This window comes from Pteropus medius, unplaced genomic scaffold (assembly GCF_902729225.1).
Source record: "Pteropus medius unplaced genomic scaffold, Ma_sr-lr_union100, whole genome shotgun sequence".
Taxonomy (NCBI): Eukaryota; Metazoa; Chordata; class Mammalia; order Chiroptera; family Pteropodidae; genus Pteropus; species Pteropus medius.
The window spans coordinates 4,823,208-4,835,244 of NW_024340692.1; the positions used below are offsets into that span (position 1 = coordinate 4,823,208).

A 12,037-nucleotide genomic window follows, 5' to 3' on the forward strand; every position below is an offset into this window, starting at 1 on the left:
AGTCTAAGTCTTAATTTCCTCAACTAAAACACAAAGGAGAGAACCACTTTCTCTAAGTTTAGAAAGCTAGTTTCCTGAGGATACAGCTTTCCTGATTTCCAGTGTTTTGTTCCTAAGTGAATCAATTTTTAGTATATATGATATGGATTCAAATCAGTTGTCCTACGGATAACTACATTCAGCTACTAGTATATGATTGAGGATTTTACCTTTGAGTTATATGGATTATATCAAAATTTAGTTTAGGGGAAAATTATAATGATTCAAGAAATTCATCATGAAGAATTCCAGGATGGCTTCTAAGTTCATTCTGACAGGCATTTTAAAGATTTTTATGTGGGGTAGAAGTCAGAAAATCTCTGGATTTCTTTACCATTCTAGTCAATGATATAAAAATATCTCTGTGTTTGGGTGGGTGGGAATGGATTGAATCTTGATTTGGCTATTTTTTGCTTAAAATACCAATACTCTGTTAGTTTATTTTCTTTCTTAAAGACTTTAGGCTACTTTTAAAATCTAAAGCTGAGAGACAGGAGGTAATCTCACTGAGGTAATTCCATTGTCATCTTCAGTGGATTGGTAATAACTACCTGGAGCCCTGTGGAGTAGAATATCTTGCTACATGGGAGTTCTGCGAACAGCAAATCAAGCAAACAAAAAGCCATGATCAATTATCAATATCTTGATATCTTGCTGGGCACAGGAGAGAGGTGCTTTCCTTGTATAGCTACCGTTGTAAATTCCAAGAGGAACAATAGTAAATGTGATTGTCATCAGGGCACATTGTTGATATTCACCATCAGGAATTTCTATTTCAGAGAGCGTCTGGGAATACAGCTGTGGTCTGCTTTTTCTCGTGTTGTCCGAGATTATCTCAGGTAAGTGACAGGAGTATCACATTTATGTCAGCATGACGAATGCATGCTCCAATAGTTAACCTAAATGTGCAATTATGAAATAATTACCAGCTCAAATTTCCCCTTCACCAAAAGAAATGTTACTAAATTCTTTTCTTTCATTTAGGAAATTTAGAAAGTAAGTTTGGTGAAAGAAACCTTTTTGAATTTTTATAAGGAATAGCTCAAAGCAGAGTGTTCTTCCACTTTTCAAAACATCTTTTCACACATTTTTATTGGTTTGTATGGATATACTTAGAATACATGATTTCCACATGAAGGAAAAAGAGAACGATGGGAAAATAGTCTGTAAGAGCAGAACTAATTTGCAGCCATGACATGCAGTTTTCGAAATGCTGAAAAGCAGCTGAACCACGCAAGTAAGCAGAGGCAGGATTTATTTCTATTGCGTAATCAAATTAAGTCCCACGTGGCTAAAGTCACTTTACAAACTCCCTGGAGAATCTAGTCATCTTTCTCCTTCTATGTGTAAATGCCTCCACTGATTCTGCTACCTTCGAGGATGCCCACATCAGCAACTGGAGCGAGCTGACAGATGGCTTCTGAGGATCTGACTTGGCCCTATGTTGAGATCAATAAAATGAAGTTCTCAAGATGTGCTAAGCTTCCCATTAGGGTGTTGTCAAATAAACGTTGGCTGCCTCTGGACATCATAATTTTGTATCAGAGATAAGATAATTACTGCCAGTTTGTTTTGGGGGGATAAAAGACTCATCATCATCTGTGAAATCTTGTTTGATTCAGAGTCCTGAATTCTTTTGCTATCATTCTGGTTTTTTCCCCCCTTTTCTCTATTGAATCCTTTCCCCCTTCTCTTGCCACCTTCCTCAAGTGAAAGATCAGAGCAATATTTTCTATGAAATGTTCACATACTTGGTGTTTCCCAACACAAAGAGAAAAATCAAGAGAAAAATTAGAATGTAAATAAGACAGAAATAAAGCATATTATTTTTTATCGTTATTGCCCCAAGTTTTATTAGCTGAGTTGATTGAAGAATGCATTTTATTTGATTTTGAATTTGGAAATTATTACTCTTACACTCTTTTTTTTCTCCCAATTGTGTTGCTTCAGGTTGTTTCTGAAATATTAGAATTCAATTTTTACTACTATATCCTGTCTTAAGATTATGAGGAAGAAGGAAAGAAAATTAGAATGTAAATAAAACATACTCTATTTGACACCTATTGAACCTAATCCTGCTACATTCGCCAATGCCCAAGTCCTGCCATTCATTTTTCTTGAAACAAGATTTACTCTTATTCCTTTGATATATTTTGTAATAAAAATTTTACATCTATATGGGGCTTTATAATTAGGAAAATATTTCCACATAAATTATTTTATTTGGACTCTGGGGAAACTGGAAGAGGGAGGATGGATGGCCCCATTTTTTGAAAGAGGGAACTGTTGTTTTTAAGAATCAACATTAAAATCCGGATCTTCAGAATTCAGGTCTACAATTTGCACACCACTGTGAGCCAGGGAGCCACAGAAATAGATTTTCTCCTCTTTCTCTCTTGTCTCTTTCTGGTAGATGGACATTAAAATCTTGGTCTTTGTCCTTATCTCCTAATTAATGACTTACTGTCATATATAGAGAGAATGGGCTATTGCCCCACATGCTGTTTGGTAATAAGTTTAGTATTTAGCTGAATAGTGACTAAACTAAATTAATAGAAAAGCTTGAAGAATAAGGTGATTATTAAGAGAATAGAGTTCAGTCATGGGTAACTAAATAAACCCCAAATAACAGTGGGTTAAACAAGAAAGAAGTTTACATCCTCTGCCACATAAAATTTTGGAAGAATAGGCTGGTATAACGACCCCAGAAGCCCAGGCTCCTCTAGCTCACAGCCCATTTCTCATGTACAAGGCAGCATCCTCAATCTGGGCAACAGGATTGAAAGAATCATAAAGATAAATCCACGAATAAAGAAAGTAGAAATTCTCACCTTAATGAGAGAGATGACAATGAACAATATAAAAAGGCAAATGTTTATGTTAGTTGGTTCTAAGGGTTCAGGTTTAAAACAAAGCAGGAAAGGTTGCTGGGGATGAGAGTCATAATTTTCATGGAGTAATTAGGCATGACCATACTGCAAGTGTAATATCTGATGGAAAACTTGAAAGCGGCGAGGTAGAAAGAAGGATATCTGGAGGAGGAATGTTCGCGCCAAAGAAAAGAGCAAGTGGAAAGTTCGGGAGGGAGGAGAGATGGAGAAGAATGATCTTGATTTGTTTGAAGAAAAGCAAAGATGCTAGTGTAGCTGGAGCAGAGTAAGCAAAGGGAAGATAAACAGGAGATGAGATGAGAGAGGTAAGGGGAGAAAAAAGAGTACATGGTGCCTTATGGCTCATTATGAAGGCTTTAGCTTTTACTCTAAGATGAGAAGCCATTGGAGGTTTGGGGCAGAGAATTGATAATATAATGAACATTTAATGGGAACTTTGGCTGCCATGCTGAAAAAAGCCTATAGTGGAGGCAAGAGGAGAAGCAGGGAGATCAAATAGGATGCCATTATAGTTATCTGTCAGAGTTAGTGGTGGCTTGGAACTGGGTGATAACAACAGAAGTAGAGATATGTTTTATAGGAAGAAAGCGTTCAATTTATATTGCTGTGTAAACAAATTACTACAAACCCATTGGCTTATGGCAGCACAAATTTATTATTTCATAGTTTCACTGGACAAGACTCCAATCATGGGTTCTCTGCTTCAGGTTGTGATGAGGTGTTGACCAGGTCCATTCTTCTCCGGTGGCTTGATTTAGGAACAGTCTTCTCATTCAGGTTGTTGGCGGAATTCATGTATTTGTGACAGTAGAACTCACGGGAGCTACAAGTTCAGCAGGAGAACCTTTAGCTCCAGCCTAAAACAGTCACACATAACTTAATGTAATCATGGGAATGACTTCCCACCACCTTTGCCTTATTCTGTTGGTCGGAAAGGTCATAAGTTCTGTCATTCAAGGAGAGGGAACTTTTGGATACTAGGAGGTTAAGGCCTGCCCACTACAATGAAAAAACAGGAATTTTTTGGTCTTTTTATATATAGAGTGTGAGACAAAGTGAAGAACAACTGAAAGTTGAATTTGCAATTAACTGCGGTCGGGAAGACTTAAGGAGGGAAGGCAAGAGCTCAGATTTGGCTACGTAAATCATATAAGATGCCTATTACCCACATGGAGATGGCAAATAGACAGCTGCATATGCAAATCTAGAGTTAAGGGAAGAGGTTAGAGATATAAATTTGGGATTCATTAGCATATAAGTGGCATTTAAAGCCAAGGAATGAGATCACTGGGGAGTGAGGGTAGATAAAAAACAAGTGTAAGGACTGGATTCTGGATTTCTCCGCATGAAAGAATCACGGAGTCTAGGAAGAAGCAGTGAGGAAGTGAGATAAGAGTGAGAGAAGAGGAATGGATGAGAGTGGAGTTTGTCCAGGCTGTAATTTGTTTAAATCTCAGAAGACAAAGTTATTTCTCTCATCGCTCAGTTTTGGGAGACATCTGCCTACCCTGTTGCCTCTCTTCTCTCTGAACGGGCAGGGTGTTTTCTAGTGGTCCGAGGTGCCAAATGTGCATGGAAACAAGGTTTGATTTTGTTGTGAAAGTTCGACAACTCCATCTGCATTCTTGCCCAAATAAGCCAACCTAGTTCAGCCTGAATGTGGGCAACATGGTCAGTAGGAGTGTGAACTGTTGTATTTTGGGGCTGACACCATAAAAAACAAAAAACAAAAAACAGGCTGCTCTGTAAAGCATACACCTTCTCAGGTGTCAGGTGACATATGTCATGCACTACCTCAAAAGTGAAAGTGTTCAAACAGTGAGAAGAGAGTGAGTCTTCCTTTAACGTATTTGATGTGGATAATAATAGAGACATTTTTGTCTATACCCTTCTGTCAAACATTTATTTCAGTATCCAAGGGTTATATACAGAAATTTATGAAATTATTAAAATGTAAATACTATCTGTGGGCATAACAAACCACCATGGGTTCACCTAATCATACCCTGAATTTAAAGATATATTTTAATACATTTTACTTTTGAAAAAAATCATTTCTGTTTTTGTAGAACACAGAGCAATGTACTTGAAATTCTAAGTGGTTAAAGTAGAAATAAAAAGACCCTATTTGTGTAAATTCAGTACATAATATAATTAGCACTGCAAATAATGTGATATGCATGCATTTATACTGTGTTATTAGCTGTGTATGCTGAAGCTATGTTACTTGATTCCCAGTCCCTTTTTATACATAAACAAAAACCCAAATGTTCACTTAGAAAACAAATATGTGTTTTATCCAATGTCCACTCAGGTATTTCTTAGGTGTCTTCATTGCCCAGCAAAGACAGAATTTTGGTCACGTGACAAATTATGAACCCTATTTCTTATTTGGGTAGTACTCATTTGGAATTAATTATGTTTTCAAACAGCATGCAAATGATTCTATTAGCTCTCTTCCACAGTTAGGTTAAAGTCCTTATTTAACAAGTAAAGAAACAGAAGCAAAGAGTTCAACAGCTTTCTCTGAACTCAGAAGACCAAATGCTGCGTGCGGGCAGTGAGGCTGGCCGGCTCCTGTTGGACCACACAACTGACATCCCAACTGGGGCAGGTTGAGTCCGGAAGCAGGAGTTACAAGCAATGTAATGAAATGGCTGCATTGCCTTTCAGATGGGCCTGGAGGTCAAGTTAGTTTATTTGTTTTTAATTTAGCTGAAATTATAGGCTAGTTGAAAGATTCCTTTGTCTGTAGGGATCTTTGGAATAGCCACAGAAACATTTCGGTCTCTCTCTTGCTTTCCTCCAACCCCTTCTCCCATTTGCAGGATTAGAAAAACACTTGGGAGGTACATTAATCTTGCCAGTGTTGTCAGGAGTGATCAGCGAGTTTTATTAAAAGCCCTGGGATTGCCTGAAAGACCTCCTTGTCTGAGTTTGCAATAAAAGAGGCATGTTAAGATCTTGGGGCACTTCGTCGGGACCCCTTGCCCTGCCCCTTGGACCAGGAGCTGACACCTCCGGAAGAAGCACAGAAGCTCTCCTTTGTTGAAGGGATTTCACCAGTGGACGGAAAGAGTTGGCTCCTGTCGGCATGAGCTCTCTGTGCTGGGGTGGGCGGAAAGCCCTGCTGCTGCTCCTCCTGGGCTTGGCCAGCCCCACCTTCATCAGCGTGAACCGTGGGGTCAGGGTGATGAAAGGCAGCTCTGCTTTCCTGTCAGGAGATGACCTGAAGTTTGCCATCCCCAAAGAGAAAGATGCTTGCAAAGTGGAAGTTGTGATGAATGAGCCAATAACCCAGAGGGTTGGAAAACTCACTCCACAGGTAGGTCATATCAGAGCTTTTCTATTCATATATTCAGTAATGTGTTTCAATGTAAAGTATGTGAGTGTGGGAGGGAGGTGGTAGGAGGGAGGGAGGAGGAGGGAGAGAGAGAAAGAGGGAGGGAGAGAGGAAGGGAGGGAGAGAACAAAATTGGCAGTCTTTCAAGAGTTGTAGCGGGCAGCCTCTTGTGTGGTATGATATGGTCAGTTTTTATGAGTTATTCCTGCCCCCAATCATTTCACCCATTGCTAGTCAGGGCGCCTTGGGATACCAGGATTTCAAGCATTTTTAGAACACACTGTGACCACAGAATAGCAGAAGTAAATCAGGAAGACATTTTCATCTATTAGCATCGCATAAACATTCCCTTGAGTAAAGAGACATGGAAAAGAAATGTGAACATACTTCACTTTAAAAATTCCCTGCTTTTAAAAAATGTCTGCATGAATTTTTTTTTTTCTTATAAACCTAGGAGACCTTGTCATTTAAGGATATTCTATGCTCAATCCTTTTGTAGGGTGAAAAAAATTTTAAAAAATCTGTATTATATTGTATTTGCTTAAAGTAGGAGCTTATCTCTATACACAATAGAAAAGTGCTTCCGGTTTTATTACTCGTTGGTATTGTAGGTGAACTTTCCTCTCAATGCAAACAATTTTGAGAATATTCAACACTAGATGCTGCTGCTGCTTCTGGAAAAACATACTACTTCCCACTTCTGAACTGTGAACAGTAATTTTCTTCTCCATTTGGCTAAAGAAATATATTCCATGAGGTTATTCAAAAGTAGTGCTAAATGTTGTAGAGATGGACTAAAGAGCCTTAGATAGATGCTAGCTCAAATTGACAGCTCTGTACATTCCATTTACTGTATTTAAAATTACAGTCTGATTCTGAAACACATTAGAATTCTATGGAGGGCTTTCACCTTGGGAATACTCCTGATGTGATAGTAACCAGATAGCTCCCCTTTAGTTTCCCACAAGATTTGCTTTTGTCAGTCAAAGAGCTTCAGATGGGCATCTAAAAAATGTTAGTATACAATAATGGCATCAGGTCCCAAGTGTGTGTAATTGCAACGTCTCCTCACTTTTTCCCAATACAATTTGCACTCTGAAATGTGTTTGATTGGCACATTTCAGTCTAGGAGAAAGGAGAGACCTTGATGAGTAGGTGATATGAATAGGCTTAGCTGCAGGCAACAGAGACACAACTTCAGGGACTGGGGTCAAAAGCAAATCCTTGGAGTTTTGGAGAGCAGCAAAATAGAACCCTAATCCTAGAGGACTGGGGCAGGGAAGAGGTGGGGCGGGGGAGGGGTATTCTTCCTGGTAGCATGCTGGGGCAACCTATGGTCTAGCTGTATTTAACTCTGGCCCCAAGGATGCATATGCTAATGAATAAAACAAAAGCCCTGTTATTCACCAGATTCTTCCTCTTTAGAAAGCAATTTGGGGAGGATGTACTATTACTTAAGCCAGCCTCTGCGGGGTGTCCTCTTCTCATCTCAAATAGACTTCTTAACATATATAGCACTTTTTCTGAGAATAATGAAATTGTCTACATTACTTTTTTTTGGTGATATCTTAATACAGGGGTCCCTAACCCAGGGACCACAGACTGGTACCGGTCAGTGGCCTGTTAGGAACTGGGCTACACAGCAGGAGGTGAGAGGCAGGCGAACGAGCAAAGCTTCATCTGTATTTGCAGCCGCTCCCCAGCGCTAGCATCACAGCCTCAGCTCCACCTCAGATCATCAGGAATTAGAGTCTCATAAGAGCACTGGTCCCTGATGCCAAAAAGGTTGGGGACTGCTGTCTTAATGGCTCTGAGGCACTGGAGAATAAAAAGGGATCTAAGTGACTAAAACTTGGTAAAAAACTTATTTGGTCAGAAGATCAAGTGTTGGAAAAGATCTGCGAGTTATTTCGTCTCAAACTTTCTCTGATTTTAAGGCAAAAATCCACATAGAAAGATAGTATGAAACAGAAAGAAAAACATGCCAGACTGATTTAGGGGTCTTGACTGCTAGGGAAGGGGACGGGGCTTTGAATATCCCCAGCTGTCCCCTAGTGAATAGTTGCTCATTAAACAACAACAACAAAATCTAGTCTTGAATGTTCAGTACATGTATTTCCAGAGGGTAAATCTGACTTTTTAAATGGATTTCTATCATCTAAAGTAGATATCTAATTTACATTTTCTAAAATTTATCCTGTAGAAAAGCCTTCCCTTAAAATGTAGAATTTTATCACCTTTTTGTCAAATATAAGAACTTTGTACCATAAAGAAATCTATACATCCAAAAAATGTTGTTTCTCACACTACCAGGCAATTGTCCTATTTATTTTTTTTATTCTGATAATTTCAACAAAAAAAGAAATTCTCAAGTAAAGTTTGCTATTTTGAAATGATGTGCTTATTTTTAATTCAGGCTGATTCAGCTCTCCCCAGGGATTTATTTCTTATGGAGTTTTTGAAATTAAGCGTAGCCAAGCAAACACACACACACACACACACACACACACACACACACACACACACACACACACGCACACACATCCCCCCCAACAGTATTCTTTAATAGAGCTTACTAGTAAGTTGAAAGCAAGGCTTATGTGAACCCATTTCTAGCAAGATGACTGTATTAACAGCACCCTGCTGTGTAATCAACAGTTTTATTTGATTTGCACATAAAATGTTTTGTTTAACATCTGTTCAATTAGTGTTTTCATCTCATTACTAAAGTTTGTCTTAGGACCAACAGGTTAATTTTCCTATCGGATGTACGGAAAGGGATTTCCATTGGTGCACACCAGTACCTTCTGTTTAGACAACCCTCCTGATATAGTCAATTAGATAAGGTCGACGGCAATATGTTTTCCTCACATTTTAAGTCAAGACTTCCTCACACACAGCACTTCTCACACCTGTCCCAAAGAAAAAATTTCCTGGGTAGAAAAGCACCCCAGTTTAGCACTGAGCTTGCTCTTTTGAATAGGAAATACAGCAGTAAGAAAATATCTTTAGTTTAAACCAGTTTACTGTCATTATCGTGAGTAATGAGTTAGGAATGTGTGACAATTTAATTATAAATTGTAATTGAAAAGCAGTTGAAGTGGAAAAAAATAAAGCTAGACAGTAATTAGAAAAGGATTTAGCTCTCCTTTGTTTTAGTTAGTAAATTTATGGACAATTATCGTTGTCGCCTTTTATAAAAGGAAAACATATTATGAAACATAAAACAGATGTTTCTTTTAACAAAGCAGATTGTCTCTTTATTACCATGACTATTTGTCAATGATATGGGAAAGGTCTTTCCTTTATTTCCTTCCTTGTTGTAAATTAAAAAGAGAAACCAATGATGTCTGTGGGAAAAGAAGATCATTTGTATTAGTGATAAAGTCTTCTCAGGGAGAATTATGAAGCTGTAACAAGGTACCGGGTAAACACCATGAACTCAAAGGTGATGATGTGTGAATACCTCAAGGGTACAGTAAGTCCTTACTTAACATTGCTGATAGCTTCTGTGACTTTAAGCAAAAACACTTATAACAAAACCTGCTTTGTCATAGGCTAATTGATATAAACAAAGGTTAAGTTCCCACTGCAGCTCATCAACATTATATCAAAATTACATTGAATGAAGTGACAATATTCCAGGACCTATTATATTTCTTAGAACTCTACCAAGTCAGAATGGGCAGAATGGGGGTTATAGTGTAAGTGGAAGAGAAAATTCTTCTTTTAAAAACTAGTATTCTCAGAAAATAACAATAATTTCCTTAATAGTTCTGAGTGGGGTGATACAGTTAATTAGACTTTTATTCGAATAGAGAAAATTGCCTTTCGATTGCTATTTGTCACAGCAACCATTTCTGTTTTACATAAATAATAAAAGTATTCTCTCCCATGTATATGAAAAACAACTGTGGGTCACATTCGGCTCTGATGAACCTCATTAGTGTTCATAGTCAGTGGCTTCATCTTTAAATATAAAAACGCTATTTGGAAAAGAAGGAAATAAAGAAAGAAAAAATATATACAGAACTCATACAGTTTGTTTGTGTATAAGGTAATGCATGCCTTTTTGTGCATACAAAAAAAGAGAAGGTAGGCCCATTGTAATTGCTATGAACCCCCGAGGGGTGTGAGTAAATAACATTTTGATAAATGAGACCATATTTTAAATGTACTATTGACTAAAAAGATTATTTTGAGAGATTATCTCTCCTTAATTAATCTGCTCAATCTGATTTTCATAATTTAGATATTCTCAAAACAAGGCACAACTGTATAAGCAGAATGGTGAGTGGGCATGGGGCTGGGTTGAGGAGGCAGTGATTAAAACACACATGCGTGCGCACACACACACACACACACAGAAAATAAAGCAAAACATTAAAAGACCATAATTTCTCAGGACAATACTGCTGGAAAATTAAACCTTGTACTAATTTTCTCACAGATATGCATTCATTTCTTCCTGTGAACTAGGTCTTTGACTGCCATTTCCTTCCCAATGAAGTAAAGTATATCCACAATGGCTGCCCAATCCTTGATGAAGACATAGTGAAGCTTAGACTTTACAGGTAAGCCATACAGGAACGTCATTCATTCTTTGCCAGATAACCATTTCATGTACTTTTTCTGTGGATAGGTGTCATCATGGGGAGTTACTAGAGTCCAAACAAGATTATCGGTAGAAACTGAAGACGGATGGGTGAGGCAAGAATCACTGACTTTCAATGATCTTTATTTGTATCATCTTCCTTGGGGCTTTTCTGTGGCAAATTATTAACTATTCTGCTGCCCTTTAGACTTCTTGTATGGGTATTTCTGGATCCAACCTTCTACTTATGACAGGAAATGGAAATTATAAACTAAAAATTCTTAATGAGAATTAGGTGGAAAACATTTCAAAATTTAGTAAAATTCTTGTTTTTGATGATCAGTTGCTTCGTTATAAGTACAGTATCATTTATTTTTAAACATATTAAATAATAAAAACATTTAAAAATTAATTATGAAGTTAAACAGAGTGACCATATGACCCAGCAGTCCCACTTATGTACACAAGAGAAATAAAAACCTGTTTACCACAAATGTTTATCGCAGTATTATTCATAATAACCAAAATGTTGAAACAGTCCAATTGTTGAATGCATAAACAAAATGTGATATAGCTATGCAATGGAATATTATTCAGCCATAAAAAAGAACGAAGTGTTGATACATGCTACAGCATGGATAAACCTTGAAAACTTTATGCTAAATGAAAGAAGCTAGACACAAAAGTCACATATTATATGATTTCATTGACATGAGATATCCAGATAAGGGAAATCTATTAGGACAGAAAGAAGGTTAGTGGTTGCCAGGGGCTGGGAGTGGGGCAAATGGGAAGTGACTGCGAATGGGTATAGATTTCCTTTTGAGGTGATGAAATGTCTTGGAATTAAAGAGTCATAATGATTGTACAACCTGTGAGGATACTAGAAACCACTGAGATGTATACTTTGAAAAAGTGAACTTTATGGCATATTAATTATATTTTAGTAAAAAGTTAATTTAAAAATTAAGCTTATGTTTTTGGTATTGCTCACTTCATATAGACGACTGAGAATTCAGTGTTAGTGGAGTAGGCCTTTATGTAGTTTTTTACTTGTGTTTACCGTTCTTATGAATATTTGGATACAATGCTTCAGTGTGAATTTCCCTTAAGCATTAGAATAATACAAAAGAGTTTCATAGAAGACACTGGAACAGTGAGTCATTCTGT

General features: G+C 37.6%; 1 protein-coding gene across 6 annotated transcripts in view; it reads left to right on the plus strand.

The window, feature by feature from the left end:
* FREM1 (FRAS1 related extracellular matrix 1) overlaps nt 1–12,037 on the plus strand; it is a 138,289-nt gene that overhangs the window by 18,660 nt on the left and 107,592 nt on the right. For all 6 annotated transcript variants that reach the window (XR_005655539.1, XM_039875149.1, XM_039875056.1 and 3 more), the window contains 3 exons: nt 819–878; nt 5,759–6,255; nt 10,753–10,847. Coding sequence is in view for 5 of the 6 variants with exons in the window: in XM_039875149.1 (XP_039731083.1) it covers nt 6,025–6,255; nt 10,753–10,847 (326 nt within the window). In the remaining variant the exon portion in view is untranslated. The remainder of the gene's footprint in view (nt 1–818; nt 879–5,758; nt 6,256–10,752; nt 10,848–12,037) is intronic.